Genomic DNA, 25,849 nt, shown 5'->3' with positions numbered 1-25,849 from the left:
CCCCTCCCCAAAAATTTATTTAAGTTGGCACCCCTGGGCGGGTGGTGGAATAGGAAACCACAGGTTGGACAAAGGAGATGGGAGCAGAACAAAAGGACTTGGAAGCCGAAGAAAGGCGTTCCCTTTTACGAAGTCATCAACTCGTGTTGAGAACTGTTGTAGTCTTGGAAAGACCCTGGAGAGCCACTGCCAGTCAGAGTGGGCAGTACCAGTCCAGAGGGACATGGCTTAAGGCTCTTCTGTATTTATGGCCATTTTGCCTCTCCAGTTGCCATTCTGTTCTCCCCACCAACCTGAGTCTGTTTACTTCCTCCTCTTATTACTCCAATATCCCCATGCTAACAGTTTTGGCTATTCCTTTTAGCCATTTCCTCCTATGGGATAACATGGAAAACATGTCACCATGGTTTATGTCACCAACTGCATCATCATCATCATCATCATCATCATCATTATTATTATATATTTATACTGCACCCATCTAGCTGGGTTTCCCCAGTCACTCTGGGCGGCTCCCAACAGAATATTAAAAACATGATAAAACATCAAACATTAAAAACTTCCCTCAACAGGGTTGCCTTCAGAGATCTACTAAAAGTCAGATAGTTGTTTATTTCCTTCCACAGGGTGGGCGCCACTACCAAGAAGGCCCTCGGCTTGGTTCCCTTGGTTATCGCAGTGAGGGAACTGCCAGAAGGAGACTTCAGTCTCCAGGCTGAATGATGGGGGTGGAGACACTCCTTCAGGTATACTGAGCCGAGGCCATTTAGGGCTTTAAACGTAAGCCCCAGGACTTTGAATTGTGCTCGGAAACGTACTGGGAGCCAATGCTATACCGGTGTTCTATGGTCTCGGCGGCCACTCCCAGTCACCAGTCTAGCTGTTGCATTCTGGATTAGTTGCAGTTTCTGGGTCACCTTCAAAGGTGCATTGCAATAATCCAAAGCGGGAGATAACTAGAGCATGCACCACTCTGGCAAGACAGTCTGTGGGCAGATAAGGTCTCAGCTGGTGTACCAAATGGAGCTACATATAACAGGGATTTGTGGCTCCCAGGGCCCTACCAATTCTCTCACCCTGGGAACCCCCAGATAGCTGTGTTTTGACCGCCTTTCATGTTGGTGCCCTTCATACCAGTCACATCGGTCTCTGCTCTTCATTAGGGCACTTGATTCACCACTTCTCTTTTGGTATACGTTGCAGGCAGTGTTGGCTCTTTTGGTATATATGTTGCAGGCAGCGTTGGCTTGTAGGGGCAAGAGGCAATTGGCAAGTCAAACTGCATTAACGCTGATGTAATGCAGGAGCTATTTTGTGAGCTGCAATCTCCTCACCAACCACAAAGTCACCAGGAGGCCTTAAACAAGCTGGTATTTGCCTGTTTGCCAGATTCCCAGCCCTCACCCCATTCCCCCAATTGGCAGAATTGGTTTAATGTATGACCTAGTCTTAAGAGGGCTGTAGTATGAATTACAGAGCTGATTTATGGGAAGTAGCCTGAACACTTGAAATGTGCTACATTTGCTATCTAAGTATAATGATTACAGGCTAGCAACCTCCACCCATAGTTGAGAAAATAGGTACTCTGCCCATGAAATGTGTGTCTACATTAAACAGATGTTAAAAAAAAAAAAAGTAAAGCTGCAACCATTTGATAGTTCAATACTATGCACACTTGGAAATAACTGCCACTTAATTCACTGGGACTTGTTTCAAAGTAAGTGCTCATTAGACCACAAGACTTGGAATCACAAAGTTGAAAGGTACCCCTGGGGTCATCTAGTCCAACCCCCTACAATGCAAGACTCTTGCCAAATGTGAGTCTTGAACCCTATGACCCTGAGATTAAGAGCCTAATGCTCTACCGAAAAAGTGAACTAAGAAGTGGAAGGAGTAAGTTCCATTATTAGTTGGGCAGGCTTCTGAGTGCATGGCTTTCAAGTACAGGGGGGAAAAATTGAGTAAATTGTGTATAATGTCTTAGGATACAAATTGAGGTTTATCTCTTCCAAGACTTGCTTCCAGACTTCAAAGTTATCTGAGGGAAAAGGTACCTGCACAGCTTCCTAGGGCTTACTCTGTTCCACACACCCAAGACTAAAACTATTGGTCCTCTTCTTTTTGCATTGCAAACACATCACATCTTAATTTGTGTTCAGGGATCTGTAACCTGTCCCTTAACACGTTTGCTCAGAAGTAAGTCTTACTTCCAAAGCGCAAGGCATCAGGTTTGCATCATATAGCTCAGCTTACATTTCAGTGGACAGGGTCATAAAAGGATCTGTGATGATTCATGCTAATGGGGGCCATTAAAAAAACCCACAGAAATAAAAGGCTTGTTTCGAGCCTTATGAAAGGGTGCAGGATTGCTTAACAGATAAGGTTTATGCTAAGCCAGTGAGGTGTATTTGTACAGTGTACTTCTCAAACCAGGATTCAAACACCTATTCAGGGGGACAAGAATCTCCCAGTCACCCTCACTGGTTTCTTCATCCTCATATGTCCCACTCAGAAGTCCTTAGAGCAAATTCAAAACGAGATACATTTCACAGAGCCTCCAAGTGTCCCTATTTTCCAGGAACAGTACCGGATTTACCGAAGTCATCCTGGTTTCTGATCTGATCCTGGATTGTCCCACTTTTCCTTAGAGAAATGTTGGAGAGTATGGATATATGCGACCCCTAAACCAAGATTAGCCAAGACACAACGTTTAGAAGACATCTGAAGGCAGCCCTGTATAGGAAAGTTTTAAAAATGTTTTATTATGCTTTTAGATAATGTTGTAAACCTCCCAGAGTGGCTGGGGCAACCCAATCAGATGGGCAGGGTCTAAATAACAAAGTTATTATTCGTAACACTCCCGTCCCTATTGCGCTCTTAATTTTCAACTAAGAAATGGAGGAGGGTATGATTTCACTGCCTACAGCGATTCCCGAAATAAAAACTTCTCTGCACATGCTCAGAGACACTCTTCCTAGCTTACATGTGGAGAGAGAGAGAGAGAGAGAGAGAGAGAGAGAGAGAGAGAGAGAGAGAGAGAGAGAACGAACTCAGGTCTAAGGCATGGTGGGAAACGCAATCCCCGCTGCTGCGCTGCGCGTCCAAGGTCCCGAAACGAGGAACCGGAGCCGAGCCGTGGCGCCCGCCGCCCGAAGCTCGCCCCGAGTCCCCCCCCCCACTTCTCGCCCAGTCACGTCAGCAAGCCAATCCCCCTCCGCTCCCCGGGAAGCCTGAGCGGCTGCCGGATAAGCAAACAACGGGGAGAGGCGCTTCGGAGAGAGAGACCCCCTCGCCAGGAGCGCGCGGGAGGCTTCCCTCCTTCGCGCGCACTGAGGGGGGAAAGCAGGCGGCGGCGGGCTGGAGGGCGGGCCGAGAGCCTCTCTCTCCTCCCCGGACTGGTTCCCTGCCCTGCATTTATTCTCCTTTCCCTCCTCCTCCTCCTCCTCGCCTCCCAGTTTCCTGTCTGGCTTTGTGCTCGCGACGGATATGTGCAGCGCCCACAGGTGTGTCTCGTCCGCGCCGCTTTTGCCGGGCTAGGAGCGCGAGAGAGGCGGGCGCTGAGACGCGTCATGTGACGCGCTCCGGCTCTCTCGGGCGGCGGAGTAGTGCCTCCTCCCCCCCCCTCGCGCTCCTTCTCCGCCTTTCCTCGGCTCGGGAAGCTGCTTGCTGCCGCCGCCGCCGCCGCGGCTCTCGCGCTGATTTGTGGAGGCTGCTGCTGAGGCGGCGCCTCCGCCCTCCTTCCTTTCCCTCAGAATATGGACAGCAGTCCGCCGGCCCAACCGCTGGCTGCTGCGGGTCGTGCGCGCTGCCTCGGGGGGCTGCTGGGCTGAGGCGCGGCCACTTTGGGAGAGAGGAGGCGGCGGAGGCAGCAGCAATAGCTCCAGAGCCGCGCGCGCACAAAGGCGCCGCCGCCACCACAGACCAGCAGCGTCTTTCTCCGTCTTCTCCGTCTGCCGCCTTCCAACTTGGGTAAGTTTCGCGCCCCCCCCCGCCGCCTCACCAGAGCTCTCCCTGTTGGCGAAGGGGCGGCTCCACCTGTTGAAAGCCTCGAAACCCCTCCCGGGGAATGCTGATTTGCTCAGCCAGTAAGCCAGGCAACCCAAGCAACCTCTCCGGGAGGTTTTTCCCCCTTCCTTCCTTCCTTCCCCTGTCGCTGCTTCTTCCATTCACTGGGCGGCCGCCACTTCGGTGGCTCTTTCGGCGCGTCGAGGAAGTTGCCAGAGCCGCCGCCGCCGCGATCCCGCCTGGAAGCAGCCGCCCGAGCTGCGATGAGGCCCGGGAGGAAGGGGAAAGTGGACCTCATTGCCCTGGTGGGTTTAATTCGAGTTAGCTGCTGCTGCGTCTTCTTTCTTTCTTTCTTTAAAAAATAATTGCTCGTCCTGCCTTGTTCGAGCAGCAGATGGTTCCCATTAAGAGCAAAACCTTGGCTCTTTCCGCTCAACGATGTGGCTGTGGACTTTGATAGCGCTGCGAGGCTTTTACGAAACGTGAAACTTTCCCAAGGACTAGCTGCTGGCGGGTGAGCTGCGATGGCTGCTTTTCTATCCGATTGCGTTTGTAAACCTTTTTTCTTTTCTTTTTTACATGACCAGGGAGAGGAAGCTTTTTAGATCCCTGTCAAAGGTGTGTGTGTGTCGGGGGGGGGGAGAGAGACCATCTTATTCAGAGTCTGAGTGAATGTGCGAGCGGCTTCTCCGCCTTCCCTTTTAGCACCAGGCTTCTGGAACACCGAGCTGGATTTTAGAGTGCGTTATTATCCTCCGGAGTTTCGTAATCGCCGCTCCACCATTCAGATAATTAAAACCCATTCACTCACATCCCATTCATTCTTGTTCGGCTGCGTGTGGCTAGGCATTGGTGGTTTCAATGACAATTTTTGACCCTTGGCTCTTGAGATCCCTTGTATCGGTTTCAGATCTTGATTTGGGGGGGGGGGTTTGAAGGAAGGCAGGTCCAGTTTCGTCTTGTCACGGGCAGAAATGGTTCGAAAGTTTCATAAAGCAGCTCTTTGCCAACTGTAGGCAAACTGGGCAAACAGAGAGCGCTTTGCGTGTTTTGTGACTCACTCGAGTTTATTTGCTTTGGAGCTGCACAGCATTGTCTTTGGGGACTATGATCCCAGTGGGACTGTCCGTTCTCACGCATGGCACTGTGGCCTTTCCAGTTTCTGTGTGCAATAAGGTACCTGGCTCATCTCTTTCTCAATTTATAAACTGGAATACAGGACACACACCCAAAAGGACCACACACACAAGCATGGCTCTCTGAGATAGTGGACTCAGATTCATTTGTCATTTTTAAATCTAGCAGGATAGAAAGGCTCTCTCTCTTTAATGTCTCTCCATCTTTGAAGTTCAGCTGGCTTGGGGATGAGGCTGTTTTTAGTTACACTCCACCAAAGGAAAGATTCCTAATCTATGCTAACCAGTGCTCACCTGTTGTATCTGGTCCTATTCAGAACATTTTGTGTGTTGCTACAACCTAGAATGTACAGTTGGAGAGAGCTTGATGTCTGCTTGCATTCTGGTAAAAGAGAACCGTTCTCTCTGTCTCGGAGGACATTGAGAGAAGATTGTTGCAGTAACAAAAGCCAGCATTTTGCAGTGTTTAGATATGTAGGATGTATACATACCAGCACCTTGTTGCATGTGTGCATCCCAGCCATAGTCATGTTTGGTGAAAAGTATGTCCTGCTGAGCTCATTCTCCCCCTCTGATTCCCTCCCAAGGATTATAACTGTAACCTCTTGTTTTGCTTCATTTTTTATTTTTACGAGTTTACTATTTATAGGTGCTTCCTCCTCCTCCCTGAATAATACCGAGGATTTATACTTGTTTTGTTCCTTTTTAAAATCTTTGTGTGTTTCTTATTCATAGATGCTTCCTCCTTGCCCCAGAATAGGTTTTTTCCTGGTATATTTCCTAATGTAGAATGTGCACAGTGGCGTCAACCTCCCCAAAGAAGCTAGTGGCTTGGCATCTTTAGTATTGTCACATGCTGTGATGTAGGAGAAAGGAGAAATTTAGTGAGTGGGTAAAAAATGGTGAATGTTGATACAATGGCCCAACAACTCCAGCATAAAGAGAAGGGTGGGGTAGGGCTCCGATAATGGCAAGAGGATGGTGAGCATTGCCTGTTTTGACTTCTTACCTGGACAATAATGGGACAATAATGGGACCCTTTGGTGAGATAGACTTTTTTGGGGAGGGAAGAGGACCAAAAACTCAGGATTTAGAATACTAAACAGTAACCGGTTATGGGATCATCTGCACCACTATTCTGTGCAACCCCCCCCCCCCCAGAACTACATGGGGAAAGATATAGAATTTGTTTATAGTTGATGACCTTAGCTTCTGGTGAACTAGTCTGGGTTTGAATTTGCACTTTAGCAACCCATGAATTAGAGAGTTTAAATTGTATCTAGTGATACACTCGGTTTATTGATACACGATGTTTAAATCTGAAAATATTATCCCTGTAAAGAAAACAATGTTACAAATGTTGAAGAGGGGGGGAAATGGCAACATAAAGGAAAACGCCATACAGTACTGAGATACAGTATTTAGAAAACAACACTGTTTAAAAGTAGCATTGTAATTTCATTGTCAAAGCAATAAATTAGAGTAATTTGAATTTAGAGGAAGTAATATGTAGATGATCCATAATCCTAACTAAGGCAAAATGTAACCGGGAACCCACGCTTTCAGACATGCCATTGCTCATTCCAGTATATTCTTCAAAACAATTAAACAGATGGTTCCACATCTGCTTTGACATGTGTTGCTATCTTACTTCTTAATAAGGTAAAATATGATATACATATTAACACCCAAGATGTCAACGCTTCATGTTGTCAGTCACTGTGATTCATCAAAAAGTTGCAAGAAACTTAACACAGAGTTAAACTTTTCGATTATTGACATCCATTTTGGTCCATTCCAATGTTTGCTGAAGTTGGTAGCTCCTTGGGCCTAGCAGGGGTCAGACTAACAGCAACTTCACCACCAATTAAATTATATTGCTCTGTTATCCTAGATGTCTATCGCTCTGCAGGAGGGCTCAATGTACCTGGGTGGATGAAAAACATTCTTGTGTTGCAGAGTGAGATTGAGAGATCTGAGTATGCCATCATTTTCTAACTACTGAGTAGCGATATATATGCTTGTTGATATAGAAATATGGAACACGGGGTATTGATTCCAGAGAAACAAATAGTGGAGGGTTTATAGACACTTATTTTTCAGCAGAAATTCTTCTGAAGCTTCAGTTAACCATAACCAAAGACAGAATGGCATGGATTTTATTTCACATCAAATGTTACTCTTAGAACTAAGTGACAGAGCAAACATGCCAGGAAAAGAAAGAACAGCTAGCAGACAAAGCAAAAAAACACCAGATCAAGGAGGCCCAGAGGTCTCCCTGATGAGCCAGGTGGCGCCTGTGGGATCACATAGCAGGTTTTCCTAAAAACGGCATTCCATAAAACTTGCATTGGCTCATTGAACATCACTTGGCAGGGGCTTCTGGAGCAATGCCTAAGGTAGAATTTTTTGGGGGAGGGGAGGGAGGCAGTCCTTCAGGTATTTACCCCCAAACGATGTAGGGTTTTAAAGGTAGCCAAATTGAAGTTAAATGGGCAGTCAGAATTGAATGGGCCATCAGCACACAGCATACAGAACTGAAGAAATATGGACCATTTGCTTAGGTGCTACTTAACACACCTGACACATGGGTGGTGCTGTCGTCTAAACCCTGAGCCTCTAGGGCAGGCACCCCCACCCCCAAACTTTGGCCCTGTTTTGGACTACAATTCCCATCATCCCTGACCACTGGTCCTCTTAGCTAGGGATCATGGGAGTTGTAGGCCAAAACATCTGGAGGGCCGCAGTTTGGGGATGCCTGCTCTAGGGCTTGCTGATGAGAATGTTGGTTTGAATCCCCGTGAGGGGGTGAGCTCCTGTTGCTCTGTCCCAGCTCCTGCCAACCTAGCAGTTTGAAAGCATGCCAGTGCGAGTAGATAAATAGGTACCGCTGTGGCGGGAAGGTAAACAGTGTTTCCGTGCACTCTGGTTTCCATCACAGTGTACTGTTGCACCAGAAGCAGTTTAGTCCTGCTGGCCACATGACCTGGAAAGCTGTCTGTGGACAAACGCCTGCTCCCTCGGCCTAAAAAGCGAGACCAGCGCCACAGCCCCATAGCTGCCTTTGACTGGACTTAACTGTCCATGGGTCCTTTACCTTTTTACCTTCTACACCTGGCAGTAGCATCTTGCACAAGTGTTCTTCAAGACCAACCCCGTGTAATCAAGAGGTGCAAATGACAGTTGCCAAATCTAATGGATTTTATCCTATGTATCAAATCTACCCTGCACTCTGCTGCCCTTAGGGTTATTCTGCTCTTGCAATTTGCAACGCCAAAGTAATGTAACTAAATACAATGCAAACTTTCCCCTTTCAACCTACAGGCAGCTGCTGTGTTTCTTATAACTGAACTGAGAAATTTTCCCGTTGCTTTGCACTGGCTTCAGCCAGGAAGTTCTAGATAAATAGCAGTCGCCACAAGCTTTGAGTGCTGGTCAGGTGAGCATTAAGACAGTTGTGGGCATATTTGCAGGATCTACTTTTATTTCACTACCGTATATTGCTATATAGTGCTGTCACTGCTTGAAGAGGCACACACTTTCACTTAGGTGAATAGAATCATAGAATAGCAGAGTTGGATGGGACCCTGAGGATCATCGAGTCCAAACCCCTGCAATGCAGGAATATGCAGGTGTCCCATATGGGGATTGAACCTGCACACTTGGTGTCCTAACCAACTGAGCTATCCAGACCCTCTAGAATATGCAGATTTTGTTAAGAGTAACTGTAGCTGATAGATTCCTTTTGCTGTATTGATTGTTTTTTTAATTATGGTCTTAAGGTGATTATGCTTTGTTGTTTTAATGTATATGCTTATAAACAGGCCTGGGATCTTAACTGATGGTGGGTGATTAAAAAATGGAGTAGATAATAATAGGAGGAAAAACAGAAGCTCGTGATCCACTGACTGGAGTTGGCTGCAAAATTTGGATGGCACCAAATTTCTACAGTGTTCCATGAGCTATACACTGGGCTAACCTGTACAGTGGTACCTCTACTTATGAACGACTCTACTTACGAAATTTTCGACTAACGAACGAAAAAAATTGGCACACACATACAAATTTTTCCGACATCCGAAGGAAAATTGCGGCCGGTTTTAGGTAGATTTTTTTTTTTTACTTTGGCCGGATCAGGCCCTCGTCATGCATGCTACCTGCCAATCCAGCCCTACATCCGGATTGGGCCCTCGCTGCCTCCACCACCACCGCCGGCGGCCTCCCGCCGCCCGCGCTTCCTGCCGATCTGGCCCTATGTCCGGATTGGGTCCTCGCTGCCTCCACCACCACCGCCGCCTGCCTCCCACCTTATGGCCGGATCGGGCCCTCGCCACCTCCGCCTCTCAGCCGGCCTCCTGCAGCCCCGCGCTCGCTGCCCCTCCCGGGCTTCCTGCCTGCCTTTAAAGTGTATTTTTTTTTAAGGCCCCGGAACGAATTAATCCATTTCCAATGCATTCCTATGGGAAACATTGTTTCTACTTACGAATGTTTCAACATACGAACGTGTCTTTGGAATGGTATTCATGAGTTTGCAACCACATTTGAGTTACTATGGAACAGAGATTCCAGCAGCCTCATTTAGGGGTTACAAAGAAGGATGGTGGGCTTTGGCTATTTCTCTTGCTAACTGAGAGCTAAAAAAAACCCTTGCCAATCTACTGCAAATCATCCAGTGATCTGCTAATAGATTGAAATGTACCATCTGCCCAACCCTCTATTAGAAGGTTGGCATGAACAAAAATCTAGAGTTCCTGAAGAAGCGAATGCTATTTAAGTTGCATGTTTTGCTCAGTATTAAGCAAACAAGGAACTAAAACCTTATGCAATCTGTTGGTTTTATTTCCTCTTTGTTGTATGAGAGAACCACAATAACTCAGTATTATGGAGCTGATGTGATTTCAGTACATCTTCAGTGCAGCAAAGAAAAAGTACTGCTATAAGTGTACCCTTGACAAACATTAAAAAGTAGGATGCCAGGCAGACTTGTCTGAAAATTTAACAGCTGACCATGTTGACATTCATAGAAATAGTATTTTTGACTGGGCCTTATGGTTTGTGTATATTTAAATAGTTTTCTGGCACAGTATGCAGCTTCGTGGTCCTACAATGGTTGCAGGAAGATTAAATGAATGTCTTCTCATTCTGTTGTACTTGGTCGAATTTTCCTGTACGCAATGTGCAGAATAATCTTTATGGTTTTTTAAAGTAGTTACTGAATGTGCCCTCCTTGCTTCTAGTGTAGGATATGAATTTTAGAAAACAAGGAGAGGCAATTGGGAAATGTGTTCAGTTAAAAAACAGATCAACCAATGCTAATGAGCCTCAAATGTGAGTTGTCCCCACACCGTCAAGGATCTCAGTGATAGTGAGCTGCTGAAGGTTTGCACTTTAACTTTCACAATTGGCTGTTTTGCCTATTTTTGGTTCTCTAGACCCACAGCGGTCTGTGGTGGCGCTGTGGGTTAAACCACTGAGCCTAGGGGCTTGCTGATCAGAAGGTCGGCGGTTCGAATCTCTGTGATGGGGTGAGCTCCCGTTGCTTGGTCCCAGCTCCTGCCAACCTAGCAGTTCGAAAGCACATCAAAATGCAAGTAGATAAATAGGAACCGCTATAGCAGGAAGGTAAACGACATTTCCATGTGCTGCTCTGGTTTGCCAGAAGCGGCTTTGTCATGCTGGCCACATGACCTGGAAGCTGTACGCCGGCTCCCTCGGCCAATAATGCGAGATGAGCGCGCAACCCCAGAGTCGGTCAAGACTGGACCTAATGGTCAGGGGTCCCTTTCCCCTTTACCTAGACCCACAGCTACACTCCATTGCACACACTCAAGGACTGTGTAGGCCTGCTAAACTCTTTGCTAGCAAGAAGCCAAAGAGGAAGAAGCCAAAGAGGTAGTATTGAGCTTTCTGTCTCGCATGGTGATTCTTAGTTCAAGCTCTGGTAGAAGAGATAGTGAATACAGTTTGGCTCAAGTGGTCTCTCCACCCATGCAGACGACGTGGGAGTGGGCAGCTGTTTGGAAACTGCAGCTGTTGTCACTGACTATCTCAACATGTACCAGTGCTTGAGTCACCCTCCTTGCTTTCTATTACTGTAGAAGGGGATTTGTGCAAGTGAGGTCTATAGTATCTTGAACTTGGAACGATTTCAGAAAGTTTCCAAACATACTTTGAAATGTAAGTTCCTATAATGCTTCAGGAATTTGGATGAAATAACTCGCAGCAACTTGTTGAAACCTGTTTGGATCCTTGCCTTGTGTGGGAGTACAGGCAAACATTCGTACCTCCTAGTTTGGGGAGGTGGAAATGGAGGGCAGGTTGATGTCATAACGTGAAATAAGTCTTAATTCAGTGAACCTATCATTGAAATACCTGGCAACTCAAAGGAGCAGTACAGTATGATAACACTTACCTTCCTGATTTCTGAAATCTTCAGCTAATTTTTTAAGAACAGGATTTACGCCATGAAGTTCTGTAACACTTGGAGTGCTGCCAGAAAGTGGTTGCTGCTACACTGAACAAATATTAATAGCAGTGATTTTATGCTTGCCATTCTCCTAGTTATTCTTCCATTCTCCAAGCAGAATACAGCTCCCCAGATGTTATGCAAATTCACCGCAGAATTACACAGTTACCATATTTAAGACTTGATCATAACTCATGACTTCAGTGTCCAGGTTGTAGATTTTCATCATGGGAAAATCCTTGCAAAATTAAACTACACACACACACAATCACACACACACAGTGTTAGAAACTCAGATATAACCTAGGCACCAAACGACCCCTTAAACCAGGGTGAACAGTTGCCAAAACAGAATGCCTAGTTGCCATTTTTGGGCCAGACACCTTGAAAGTTGTATTTTTCAATATGACATTTTGGTTCCTGGAATTCACCCTGATTGTGCGGATAAAATATAATGGATAGAATTCCACAGGATGTGTTGCTGTTGTGTGAAAAGAGTCAAGATTCAAGGATCCCCAGGCATGCACCTCTAGATGGTGGAGATGTCAGGCGCCATCTGGACACCTGGGCATCTTCACTTGGTTGCCAAGTGGCTGACAGCAGGGTACAAAATGCACCTGGTGAATTTTGAACGCTGCACACACACATAGACACCTCTGGGATGTTTGCAAGTTAAGTTATACTCAGAGTAGACCAATTGAAATGAATGGTCCTCAGTGAATTGTGTCCCATTATTTCCAGTGGGTCTGCTCTGCGTAGGACCAATGTTGGATGCAGCCATTTATTTTAAATTAGTCCTGGAAGTGCCAGAGGGGTGCTTTCTTTATGACATGAGCAGCACTGTAGTGCAGCTCCTTCCAGTTCTCTGAAGATAACATCGGAAGCCACAGGCTACAAGAAAAAGTGTTCCACGTCTCTTGTCACACTTGCTTCTGTTTCTAGTACCAGCAGGATGTGTTCCCATGTTTGAAGGTAATGTGGAGAGAGGATCCCGGAGTAAACGGAGATCCTTTGTGTTCATTGTGTTGTTGACTAATACCAACCTTTTAACAGAATGAAGAAACTGGTGAAATCATTTTATACTGTTTTACAACCGACAGGAAATTAGTTCAATGAAAGGAAATCAATGGAGGGCTAGGTTTTGTATGAGTGGCAGGCTCTTATACAGTGGAACCTTGGTTTACGAACACCTCGGTTTACGAATTTTTGGTTTACGAACGGCGCGGACCCATCTGGAACTGATTAATTCACATTCCATAACTTTCAATGGGAAAGTTCGCTTCAGTTTATGAACAGACTTCCGGAACCAATTACACCCATGCTTCGGGTTAAGTACGCTTCAGGTTGAGTACTCCGCGGACCCGTCTGGAATGGATTAATCCACTTTCCATTACTTTCAATGGGAAAGTTCACTTCAGTTTATGAACGCTTCAGTTTAAGTACTCCGCGGACCGTCTGGAACGGATTAATCCACTTTCCATTACTTTCAATGGGAAAGTTCACTTCAGTTTATGAATGCTTCAGTTTATGAACAGACTTCCGGAACCAATTGTGTTCATAAACCGAGCTACCACTGTAGTTGAACATGTAGAGATTGTGAAGAACCATTATCCACCTCTCTCTTTGCAGGCCATAGTGTGCCATAAGCAAAGTACTGCAGAAAGGTTGCCTGGAAAAAACAACCAACCACTGGATAACTCAAATCAAGAAGGCAAGAGACACTGTACAGGAAAAGGCAAAGAATGAAAGTAACATGTCTGTTGCACTTGCCCCATTATGAAAATTGCTGAAATGGTGTGATGCAGCCTATGCTACCTCTTATTTTTATATCTGAATGGAAAGAAAACTGGAGTGTTACTTAGTACAGGCTATTGCCCTCCCACGTGCTAGGGGGGTCCTGCAGTGTTTTGTTTTATGTATCTGCTTGGGGGGAATCATTTGGGGTGTGTTTTAGCAGCCCTTGGATAACTGCACATACTGGAACACTTAATTAAAGCAGATAAGTATTATCAAAGATTATTATGCAAAGTCTAACATGGTTCCAACTTGGATTTTACAAAAATGAATAAATCAATGCAGATTATATCGAAATCAATAATGTGTGTTTTAAGAATTTAAAATTGGATTTTAAGTGCCTTGCTCTATACTCTCTGGAGGAAATGCTAGGCTGACCTGAATTAAAAATCTATCTCTTGAACAACAGATAATACTTAGCTAGCTACTTGCTTTTCCTTGTGACCATGTTTTTATTATTGAAGGAGTTCATTTAACACAGTTCAAGTTATAATTCTATATGCACTTACTTTGGAGGAGAAAATGTTACAGCAGCCCTTTCCTGAAAAACAGTCAGTTAACATCCCCAAAGTCTGTTGGAACAAGAAAGGATATGAGGCTTACTACCCATATTTGACACATTTTGGTGCAGAAATACCACCACAGCCGGGTTGTGACTTCTATGTTAGGAAGCAGCGGGATAGCACTTGCGTTGTACACAGAAGTTCCTGGGTTCAATTCCACTGAGCTTTACAAGACAAAAAAATTGATAGCGGCTAATGTGAACTCCTTGAGACACCAGCCAGATGTATATTGTCGTCTATACTAAAGGCATCTGAGAGATTCAACAATATCTAAAGATGAAACAGCATTTATTATCTGCTATGAGTGTCCCTGTGGTGAGGCCATTAAAACAATGGATATATTTTTTTGGTCATACTATACTTTTAACTTAGCCAAGGGATTAGAGTTCAAATAGATAGAAGATAATCTTTGTCTATGTCTATCCATGTGAACCCAGAGCCTTGTAAGCAAACTCTAATCCCTTGGCTAAGTTAAAAGTTGAGATAAAAAAGGTGTTTGCCTGACCCCCCCCCCAAAAAAAAGAAATCAAATATGGTACCAGGCAAAGGCTTCTGAGGAGGGCATTCCAAGGTTGGGTCACCACCACCAAAAAAAAGTTCCTTTCCTCAGGAAATCTCAGAGTCATAAATCTCAAAGGAGAGCACTTTGAATTAGGTCCAGAAACAGGCTGGGAGCTGGTATGCCAGTTAAACATTCATAATGTTCCAGGAAGGCACTGGGCTAGTGTATGCATAACAAAGCCTTGCAGCTATATTTTGAAATAAAGTTTCTGGGCCATTTTCAAAGGTAGCCCCTTGCGTAGCATACTGCAGTAGTCAGATCTGAGGGAGTTTGCCTACCCTCAACAAACGAATTGATCATTTGGTCTGAAAGGCCATTTAGTTCACCCTTGCTAGACTCCTTGGCTAGATAGTTCTGCTTGTTTCTCCTTTGCCCCCAGTGTTCAAACTCTTAAGAATATTAGGGGGGGGCAGGCAGGGGAAGGACTAGACCATGTGAAAAATGAACATAATACTTTAGCTGCAGTTCATTCATAAAAAAAAAGTGTGCCTAGGCATTCCATTGTTGCACCCGTAACCTTGGTTTAAGGTCCTAGCTTTTATATCTCAGTTTATAACACTGCTTTGCCCACTAATATTCATCTGGTGCACTCTGCTGCCAAAGTATTTGCCTCTCTCCTCTGCTTGGAGCATTTCACTTTGCTTCTCAAATCCTTTCACTAGGTTCCTGTTTTGCATAACAGAACTTCCCATGTCCTTGTCCCCCAGTATCTGTCATACCTGTTATTTGTAAAGCTAAATGTGTGTGTATATATATATATGTAATGTGGTATACATCAGTTACAAACAGTTGCTGTATATAATAGTACAACTTCAAGCATCCTCTCCCCACCTTCAAGAGGAGGCTCATCAATGAGGTTCAAGCAATTGCTACAAGCAGTTGTTTATCACACTGCCATTAAATACACTACATTTTTTCTGGAGTCTGGCTGACTAATGCAAAATGGAGTCCTTGAGACTCACCTCTCCTGTAATTGAAAACTTTTCCAGAGTGGGTATTCGTTGCCAATCCAGTTGGATTATTATCCGCATCGTGATGATTCTTGGCTTGAGGAACTCCTGGGTCTTTTTAGTAGTGCAGATGGCTAGGGCAGTCCAGTCAAGACTTCTGAGAATTGCTCTGGTGGTTATACTGGCTTGCAGCTTTCCTGACTTCATGCTGGGAAGCTAACTCCTTTAGCTTGCTCTCTAAATGTCTCATAACAAACAGGTTCTCATTGCAAATGTCCCTGGCTTTTTTTTTTGCAGAAGCCAATATCTTGTACTGCGATCATAATTGCATTATGTTACTGCCATTTTATTAAAAACATGCTTTGAATAACACATGTTTTATGGATTTATGTGAGAGCTGATGCTGTCATGCACTGCTGGATTTTCTATGTGAGCAGCCAAAGAAGAGCATTCTCATTTCTTAAATAATTTCCTACGATTTAATCTGATGATCAGCAAACTGTTCTTTGGACTGCAAATATGTTGAGGGTCTTACAGCTTTATGAAGTTCCTCTTGATTGTTTTAATGGGAGGGGAGAATGAACCACAGCTTGGGGTGCCTCTTCTCTCTTGCTAAGCCCCTCCCAAAGCCCACTGACTTTAGTAGGAGCAGTGACAAAAAGAAGGGGGGAAGGGCAGTACTGGGGTGGAGAGAAGGATTTTGATATCGCTGCTCATAATGCATTTGGTGGTCCAACATAGTCCTGGGCAGTGTGAGAAACTCAAATATATAAGCTAATTGCCAAATGGCAACTTAAACCTAGGTTATGGTTGCCACAAATAAATGTCTATGGGCCTTTCTTTTAATCAGTGAACTAGTAATAGTAGTCACCATCATCATCATCATTAATTTTCATTTCTATACCATTTTATCTTTTGAAGAAAAAAAAATCTCAAACATCAAATCAAACTGGAATAAAACAAATTCAAGCTTCAAGGAAAATATTTCAGGCAGCGCCATCTTAAGCGCCCCTGTCGCCATGGTGCACCGGATCTCTCCGGCGCCCTTCCGCCCCGTTTCCCAGCGCGGTGTGCGGGTGGGCGCGGCGCTGCTGCGCGGCGGGCGGGCCGACACAGCGCGATCTCTCCGGCGCCCTCCCGCCCCGTTTCCCAGCGCGGTAGGCAGGTGGGCGCCGCTGCGCAGCGGGCCAGCAGACCGGCCGGCCAGCGGGCGGGCGCAGCTCGCGGCGCCCTCCTGGCGGGCCGCCGCCATGGTGCCCTGCGCCACCGGGGGTCTACGATGAGCCGGCCCTGATTTCAGGTCCCTCTCTAACTGATATTTCCCCATATTTATTTACCTACTTAATTTGTAGAGCTTTCCCATAGCAGAAGTGCTTTAGGGAGCCAGTGTGAAGTAGTGGTTAGAGTGTTGGACTAGGACCTGGGAGCTGAGAGTTCAAATTCCCCACTCAGTCAGGAAGCTCATGGGATAACCTTGGACCAATCACAGCCTCTTAACCTACCTCACAGGATCGTTTAGGGATTAACTGGGTGTGTGTGTGAACCGTGTACTCCTTGGAGAAAAAGATGGGATATAAATGTAATAAATAAACTCTTCTGTTTACCTGCTTAAGAAAGCTGGAGGGGCCAGCCAGATGGGAGATGTCTGTTGCCAACCTGGGGGGGGGTGCAATTGGACCCACACCAGTCACAAAATGTGCCTGCCGGCTGGCTAATTTCAAACACTTGGTGCACTTCAGTGTGGTTTTATTTTATTTTTTTGCATTTTATTTTGGGGGACAAGAATAGAAACTATGCTGACAATGAGAGCCAGTGTGGTGTAGTGGTTAAGAGTGGTAGACTCATAATCTGGGGAACCGGGTTCGAGACTCCACTCCTCCACATGCAGCTGCTGGGTGACCTTGGGCTAGTCACACTTCTCTGAAGTCTCTCAGCCCCACTCACCTCACAGAGTGTTTGTTGTGGGGGAGGAAGGGAAAGGAGAATGTTAGCCGCTTTGAGACTCCTTCGGGTAGTGATAAAGTGGGATATCAAATCCAAACTCCTCCTCTTCTTCTTCTTCTTCTTCTTCTTCTTCTTCTTCTTCTTCTTCTTCTTCTTCTTCTTCTTCTTCTTCTTCTTCTGGAGACAGTGGCTCCTCCTTTCCCTCAGCTGTCACTTAGCAACAGCCTTTAAAGGAGAGAGGGAAAGCAGAACTCTGCTGTGGAGACCAGTTCCATTTGGCTTCTCCTCTCTGGGTTCATTAAAGTTGGTCACCATAAAAGCTACCATGTCACTTTACGAACTGGTGCTTGAACTTGACTGCTTTCCATTTCCCCTTCTCATCCCTTTTGTGCTGCATTTCTTGTAAGCCTGTTGGTCAGAGCAGAGTTTTTATTGATCTTCTGGGAACCCTTTAGGCTAAAGGGCAGGGTTCAGAATGATTTAAATAAATAACACCTTTAGTGTGACAACAAATTAATTACACAGTCCACAGCAGACATGTGTATTAGCCTAAATCCCCCATACACAACAGGTGTTTGTCTATTATGATCTAAGTGTTTACTCAACCAATGTGAAAAAAATGGGCAGGGAGATTTTTATCTAAGCCATTTATTTTAGCTAAACCAATGGTAGAGTCCAGGAGTGTGCAAGGACTCCTCGGTTTATTTTTCCTGGCTACAACTGTGCTCTGTGTGCATGTGTGTAGGTAACATTACCCCAGTAGCTGCTGAGCAAAAGTGGTTGTACAAACAATCCTTTTCTAGTGTTATTTAGTAAATAAATATTATGTGTGACTCAGCCCACAAAGTTTTATAGAATTGTTTCCTTAAAAAGATTGAGATCAGAATTTGAATACTAAGTCCTTGGGTGCTTTTCTCTGCCAACAGAAGTGTGAAGTTATGTGTTTCAAAGAATCCCTCAAATGTTAATCGACACCTTTTATTTAATGAAGCTGTGTTAAAATACTGCCTTCTAATTACCACAACTTGAGAGATCAGATCTGTTTGTTTTCAATAGGAGACCAACACATACAATTTCTCTGTTAAATACATCACCAGAGGATTGTTCGCTTGCCATCTATAATGGAATTCCGCAAATTGTTAAATCCTGTCAGATATGATTGATATACTGTAGTGGTTGAATGAACTTGAGAGGGTGGAAACTTTATGCTTTGCCTATTGAATATTAAGGGAATAAGAGTCATAGCCCTACTCGTTCTATTTCTTTCTCCAGTGGGAGTGGGAAAGCACTTTAAAAAGTTTTTAATATGCATTGTGGGCCACATTAGCAGTCAAACTTATTTTCCCCTAGCGAGTTACTTAACAGCTGATGGAAGCCCCAGTTGTAATGAATGCACACCAGTTTTTTTTTTAAAAAAACAGTGTAAATTACAAATTCAGATAAACAATTTAAATTTCTTTTGAGCACCCCCCCTCCTGAAACTACACACACATTTAATTATTTTATCTTAAAGGCTTTTATTCAAGCAGAAACTACCTTTGTAGTTAAATTGCAAAAAAAGTTAGTAAGGTTCTACAGGAGCAGGCTTGCTCAATATTAATTGAAGGGAGAGGTAGTTGTTTTCCCCCCAAAGTCTGCATCTTTCACCTAGCTTTGCTCCTTCTGCGGGTGTAAAGTTCATGGATTTGACAATTAATAAGCTTTGCAAGTGATGTCAAGGCAAGGGAAAACATAACAATGCATGCAGTTGTTTATAAAAAATATTGTATTAGATGCTATCCCGGTGCTATTTTTTTATTACCTTATGCAACATTGAATATTTTTATAGAAGTGCAATTAATAAACACAACAGAATGTTCTTGATCCTGCATCCATTGTATTGCCAGTAAACCTCTGCTTCTATAACTATTTCCTCTTTGCAGATAAGTTAACATATGACCATTCATTATATGACCATTCATTGTTTGACTTTTAATTTTGTTGAATTAGATTTACACACAAGAGGATGCTGAGATGCCATTTGACTTCAGTGGGTTCTCGCTTTGTTAAAACCTTTGGTATTCGCATTTTATACTTTTATTTTGAGAATATAGGACTAGTGATACCTGAACTGATTTAAAATGGCTTGTAAGAACGTATTTTATGTATAGTTGATGTCGAAGGTTACTGCATTTAGCTCTTAATTGGGTTGTTTTCCTTCTAAGCAAAGCTTTGTAGTGGTATTTAATCACTTCCCTATTAGGTGCCCAAGACCATTTGTTTGTAATGGAATTCAAACAAAAATATTCCCAATCCAGCCCAACACCATTATCTGAATTACTGTATATTGTTGGCATCTGCCAGTCTTGAGAGACAATGGAGTGCATTAGCAGCACCGAAGTGACCTCCGGGTGCAAGCCTGGGCAGTGAGTATGGAAGTCCTGGGTTGGTCAGACAAGTTCCCCCTCTCAGCATCACTGATGTGGTTCAAAGGAAAGCAGAGCAATACATTTGGCACCAGCTTGGCTGCAGGAGTTGCCAGAAGGAGGCATACAGGGCACCATCCAACAGCCTTGGGGAATCCGCTCTGGATTTGGGTAGGGTTTTCTTTTCCCGAAGATATCTCGCAAGGCAGTGGAGGTTTAGGATCAGAGTTTTCCTTCTCCTAGATGGGCTACCCTCCCAGTTGAAGAGCCCCATGTGTCCCTGACTTCCCTCTGTAAAGCATGTGCAGAAACAGCCTTCTTGACCATTGGACCCATATTTTCTGGGAAGCTGGTTTGAGCTCCGTAGTTCTCTTATCTCTTCCAATTAAGGTCATGCTGACTATAAGCCAGAAGGCGCCTGGGTTTGTTTTACTTTCTCTTTCTGTCTCTTTGTTCTGGTGTGGTGTTCTGTACATAGTATCCTTAGTGTTAAGGTTTAGTCTTGTTGTAAGTGCTGCAACTGGATTTTTTATGGACTCTGCCAATCCTGAATGTATGTGGTTTTGTGACCATTATGCTCATTTGCCTTCAGCACAAGTAAAGCTCTGCTGGATGAAGTACTATTGCTTCTGGTCTATTTTTGGGAACTCCGCAATGTGTTTTAAGCTTTTCCTCCACACATACGACAATCTGCCCCCCACCAGAGGTGCTACCCCTACCCCGTTACTGTATATACTTTTAGAGGAAAGCACAGATTAAGTTGACAGTATGTTTGAAGGGCTCTGAAAGCAAATAAACCATCCATGTGTGTATATCAAGTACCAGTACATAATAAAGCACTTCCCTGAAATCTGATGACTTCTAAGCTTAGTTTTTTCACTTTGAGGGGTTGGATGGTTGAAAATTTCAATACTGAAATGTTTGACTCTTTCTTAGAAGACTCAGTTATTTCAGGAAGCCTGCTTTAAAATGTGACAATTCGCAGCTGACCTCCGCATATATGTCACTTTTTCAGCCCTTCATTTTAGCTACAATTCACTAGGTCAGCTTGTTGTACAGCTGGTACCTGTTACACATCCTCATGACCAACTGTTTTGTGTCCCATCTACCATCTGAAAAAGCCTCTGCTCACTGTGATCTCCTCCTCCAGCAGCAGATGCTAAGGGGCTTGCAGGACTGCCACTGGTGTCCTCTGAGTCAGCCCTGTACAGATTGACTCTCAGCATGCCGTTGCAATCGGTTATAATTGGGCAGTTGCATTTCTGAAAGTTGATGCATGCTGAGCTCAGCATGTGCCAACAGTGGTTGTGTGACTCTGCGTGCGCACTGCTGGAATTGAAACATAGTGCAGGTTGAGGCATGTATCACTTGGATCTTTATTCAGTGCAGATTGGAGGGACTGGCACTCCTCCTTTTCTCCCCATTGCTTTTCATATAGGGATCTATTGTTGTTGTTGTTTAGTCATTTAGTCGTGTCCGACTCTTCGTGGCCCCATGGACCATAGCACGCCAGGCACTCCTGTCTTCCACTGCCTCCCGCAGTTTGGTCAAACTCATGTTTGTAGCTTCGAGAACACTGTCCAACCATCTCGTCCTCTGCCGTCCCCTTCTCCTAGTGCCCTCAATCTTTCCCAACATCAGGGTCTTTTCCAGGGAGTCTTCTCTTCTCATGAGGTGGCCAAAGTATTGGAGCCTCAGCTTCACAATTTGTCTACATTAAAGTTTACATTAAAGATGGGAAATCTGTGGCCTTGCTCATTTGAATGGACTACAACTTCCATCATCCCTGACCATTGGCCACACTGATGATGGGATGATGGGAACTGGAGTCCAATGAGATCTGGAGAGGTACAAGTTCCCTATCCTTGGGTTCACGATCTGTCCTTCCAGTGAGCACTCAGGGCTGATTTCCTTCAGAATGGATAGGTTTGATCTTCTTGCAGTCCATGGGACTCTCAAGAGTCTCCTCCAGCACCATCTATTACTTTTGAGTTAAGAAACATGGGAATCGAAGAACTCAAGCTACATAGATCAGTGTTTCCCAACCAGTGTGCCTCCAGATGTTTTGGGACTACAACTCCCATCATCCCTAGCTAGCAAGACCAGTGGTCAGGAATGATGGGAGTTGTAGTCCCAAAACATCTGGAGGCACACTGGTTGGGAAACACTGACATAGATCGTGAAGGTGTGCCATTTCTCTGTGGAACGGCTTGCAATTATACAGGATATGAAGGATGCTCTGGTAGTCAGAAGACACTGTTTGTGGAATAAAGTACAGTAGTTGCATTTTCAGTCTTAACACAATGCTGGGTAGTTCTGGCCATGCTAAGGATTACCATTCCGTTGGAAGCTGTATAATGTTTAGTGTGTTGAGTGTGAACTGAATATGGAAGACTACCTAAATTGTTTTTTTCAGAATCTCGGCATTTCTCCAATTTTCATTTCAATGCATTTTTTTAAAATAAAAAAAACCACATCAATATTTTAATGTAAATTACTTTAGGGATTATTTCTCTTTCACAGGCTAATCCTGTTATCAAAACATAGTATCTCAACTGCTGCATAACACTTGAGTTTGCTAAATATAATTTTGCAATCTGTGTTGCTTATACTGCTGCTTTTTTCAAAGGTTATCATGTACAGGTATACCCCTGCAAGGACTCCTGAATTTTCTTTTCCCAGTTGTGTCATTTAGTCATTATCTTTTCATTCCAGTCCTCAGGCCTGTAAATAAATACCAGTAAGCACATTTCAGAAATATACACAATGGCTAATTTTTTTTAGTGACCCCCCCCCCTTTTCAAATGTCAAGAAGCCACAAGCCAAACCTTGTCACCTGTAATATAAATAAATCTACTTAAATGAAAATTCTCTCAGCAGAAATCAGCCTGGAACCTTAAAACATAAGTCCAGTTGTTGGGTTTTTGTTTTGTTTTTTTAAAAAAATATATTTATATGCTATTTTTATGCACATTGTTTTGAACCCCAAGGAAACATCCTGGGGGGCTGGTCAGATCAGGATGAGGAAAGGGAAGGGTTTGAGGAGCTGCCAGCTGATGAACCCAGGGAGGGACCCAACTCATTGGGGTAGGATGTGTCCAGGTGCCATGAGGCATAGGAGCTGTTGGAGAGAGATGTGTCGAGCAAGGAATGCGATCCAGGAGAGGAGCTCAGAAGCTTCCAGCCACATTGGCCATTGCCACTTCTACCCACCACCCCAGCTTCAAGCCACTGGATGCCAGCCACACCTCCAGCCTCGAGGATGCCTCCAGAGCTCTTCCTCCATCAGTTTCTACTGATAGGCCTCTGCCTACTCAGGAGACATCAGATAGGCAGGCTGGATCTGGTATGGTGCTGTTTCCTCCTGCGTCACCTCGGAGAGAAGCAGGTGCAAACAGACAGCTCAGATCCAGCCCACTTGAAGGAGTTACCATTTGCTTTCTAGGAAGGCTAGATACTTCTTAAAAAGAAGAAAGCCCAGAGTCTGTGAGTCCTCCCTGGGTGGTGCCACATCACCTATGGGCATTGGGTTGGTGACCACCACACTCCTATGGTTAATTAAGGGACATGGCAGGAGGAGCGTCTAAATTCCTCTTCAGTAGAGCATGGAGTTGGGGCTTGCTGTGGTTCATTTCCACAAGAGTGAACCATGGATCGGTTCACAAACACACACTCACACAGGTGATTTAATTGCACATCATGTTTGAAGTTTTCGTTTGTGTTGAGGCTGTGTAGTGTGAAAAGTAACAAATGCCTGTTACAACAAAAAGAAAACCCATAAAAAACATCAAAGTGGAAATCTATGTGAGAGAAGAACATGCAGCAGCAAGTCTTGCTTCCAAAGGTTCAGTGGAAACAAGAAATGTTTTGCCTGTTTTGGAAAGGGGTCGAGTGTAGAGGGAAATGGGATCTCTTTGGGAGGGCATTCCTTAGTCCTGAATCTATTGCAGAAAAGGTTTCACTCTTTGTTTATGACATTCAGGCATCCAAAAAAAGAGAGCAGGGATTTACTGGATAATCCTTAAATTCCCTCAGGTGGGTAGGGATCATGAAGGCTTTCTCAGGTATACAGGGCTTTAAAAATAAAGTAAAAACAGCCTCTTGATTTGGGACCAAAATTAAAGCCTACTTAAGTTGTTTCAAAAACTGGCCAGGCTTTATGACATTGCTGAGCAGTGAAGATTCTGAACCTTTTTCAAAAACAGCTCCACTTGAAATGCATGATAATCTAGTCTAAAAGTTGCCAAGGCATGGATGGCAGTGCTTGGGGCTTTTATCTTCCAGCATAGGGCACAGACTATTTATACTTGATAAATGACATTTTAAGCCACATCTGACACCAGGTCCATTGCCAGGCCCATGATTATCACCCCCTCCCCCCCAAAAATATAAGCCTTCATGGAACCATTAGTCCCCTTCCAGTCAGAAGATGACTGCACAACTAGACCATCTAGATTCAAACAGCAATTAAAAATCAGTACGACACCATAAAAAGAAAACCCAACATGACTCAAGAGAAGCAAAACAGTCAGCCAGTGCTTGCAAAGTGCCTTGTGAAACAGCAGCAAAATTCCGCTAGGCTGAGGAAATCCTATTATGAATGACCCAATCTCTCCCTTGATATGGCATTCCACAATCTGGGCTGCACAACAGAGAATCTCTTGCACTCTGGGGAAGATATGTAGGGGAAGACTTCCAGAGATAGCCTCAGTGAGCAGGGAAGAATTTGTGGGAGTAGGCATTCCGTGTGGTGTACAGGGCCCAAGATGCTATGGCAGTTTAAGGTATATTTACAGATGGATTAGCCTGTCCTAAGAATGAGATCATGTCTCTTAATCCTCCCCAAGTCATCTAAAGCAGCCCCTTCTCTCAATACCTTATAAGCAGGCATCCCCAAACTGCGGCCCTCCAGATGTTTTGGCCTACAACTCCCATGATCCCTGGCTAACAGGACCAGTGGTCGGGGAAGATGGGAATTGTAGTCCAAAACATCTGGAGGGCCGAAGTTTGGGGATGCCTGCCTTATACGTAACCATGCGAGCAGCCAATTCTCATAGGGTCACTTTCAGGTATGGGTTCACTTGTATTAAAGGTAAAGGTAAAGGAACCCCTTACTCTGGGGTTGCGGCGCTCATCTCGCTTTATTGGCCAAGCCAGTATGACTAAGCCACTTCTGGCGAACCAGAGCAGCACACAGAAACACCGTTTACCTTCCCGCTGGAGTGGTACCTATTTATCTACTTGCACTTTGACGTGCTTTCAAACTGGGCAGGAGCAGGGACCGAGCAACAGGAGCTCGCCCCGTTGCGGGGTTTCAAACCGCTGGCCTTCTGATTGGCAAGCCCTAGGCTCTGTGGTTTAGACCACAATGTCACCCGCGTCCCTTCACATGTACTACAACCGCTTAATCTCTACAGGTCTTAGGCATGCATGTCAATAGGAAAGCTGGGTTTGTGCCTAAAGCATCTAACACCTTACATTTTAATGGGCAGTGCAAGTCCTTTTTTATGCCACCCTTTCTGTAAAGGTCCAAATTCTCTTGAAACTCACATCCAAGAATGTAACAAAAGTCTCCCCCCCCCAAAAAAACCACCTGCATACAAGGTTCACATTGACACACTGGTAGGTCCTGACCTACTATTTGGGGAATTGCTTAACTAGCAAGGAGAGCTAGTAATGTAGTACTTGCTACACACTTGTTCGTTTCCCTTTCCTGTGAGCTCACTTCATCACCCTTGGCTTTTAAATCCTGCAAATGGGGTGATAATTTTTAAATAAACAGCCTCCTTGCCAGTTTCTTCCCACAGAATGTGTAAAATAAATAGAGTACCTTTGCATTTTATTTTTGTATGCCTTCTCACTTTATTTTAAGACAGTTTAAACTTTTGAACTTTTTTCAACCTCTCTCTCTCTCTATATATATTTAAGAAGTGTTTTCTTTAACCGCCATTTATGCATATGGATTAGTAGACTTGATTGTTAAGAAATATGCAGCAGTTAAATAAAAGGGACACTTTTTGTTTT

General features: G+C 44.5%; 1 protein-coding gene across 4 annotated transcripts in view; it reads left to right on the top strand.

Moving 5' to 3' along the window:
* Window positions 1-3,525: 3,525 nt before the first annotated feature.
* Window positions 3,526-25,849, top strand: part of PLXNB2 (plexin B2) — a 323,177-nt gene continuing 300,853 nt past the window's right edge. For 2 of the 4 annotated variants that reach the window (XM_035128379.2, XM_035128380.2), the window contains exon 1: window positions 4,000-4,519. Coding sequence is in view for 1 of the 4 variants with exons in the window: in XM_035128377.2 (XP_034984268.2) it covers window positions 4,269-4,310 (42 nt within the window). In the remaining 3 variants the exon portion in view is untranslated. Of the gene's footprint in view, window positions 3,970-3,999; window positions 4,520-25,849 lie in introns of those variants that run through there. The other 2 variants (XM_035128378.2, XM_035128377.2) reach the window with 2 other exon arrangements.

This window comes from Zootoca vivipara, chromosome 10 (genome assembly GCF_963506605.1).
Source record: "Zootoca vivipara chromosome 10, rZooViv1.1, whole genome shotgun sequence".
In the NCBI taxonomy this organism is placed as follows: Eukaryota; Metazoa; Chordata; class Lepidosauria; order Squamata; family Lacertidae; genus Zootoca; species Zootoca vivipara.
The sequence above is the reverse complement of the archived record's forward strand: the minus strand, read 5'-3'. Positions and strand labels throughout refer to the sequence as shown.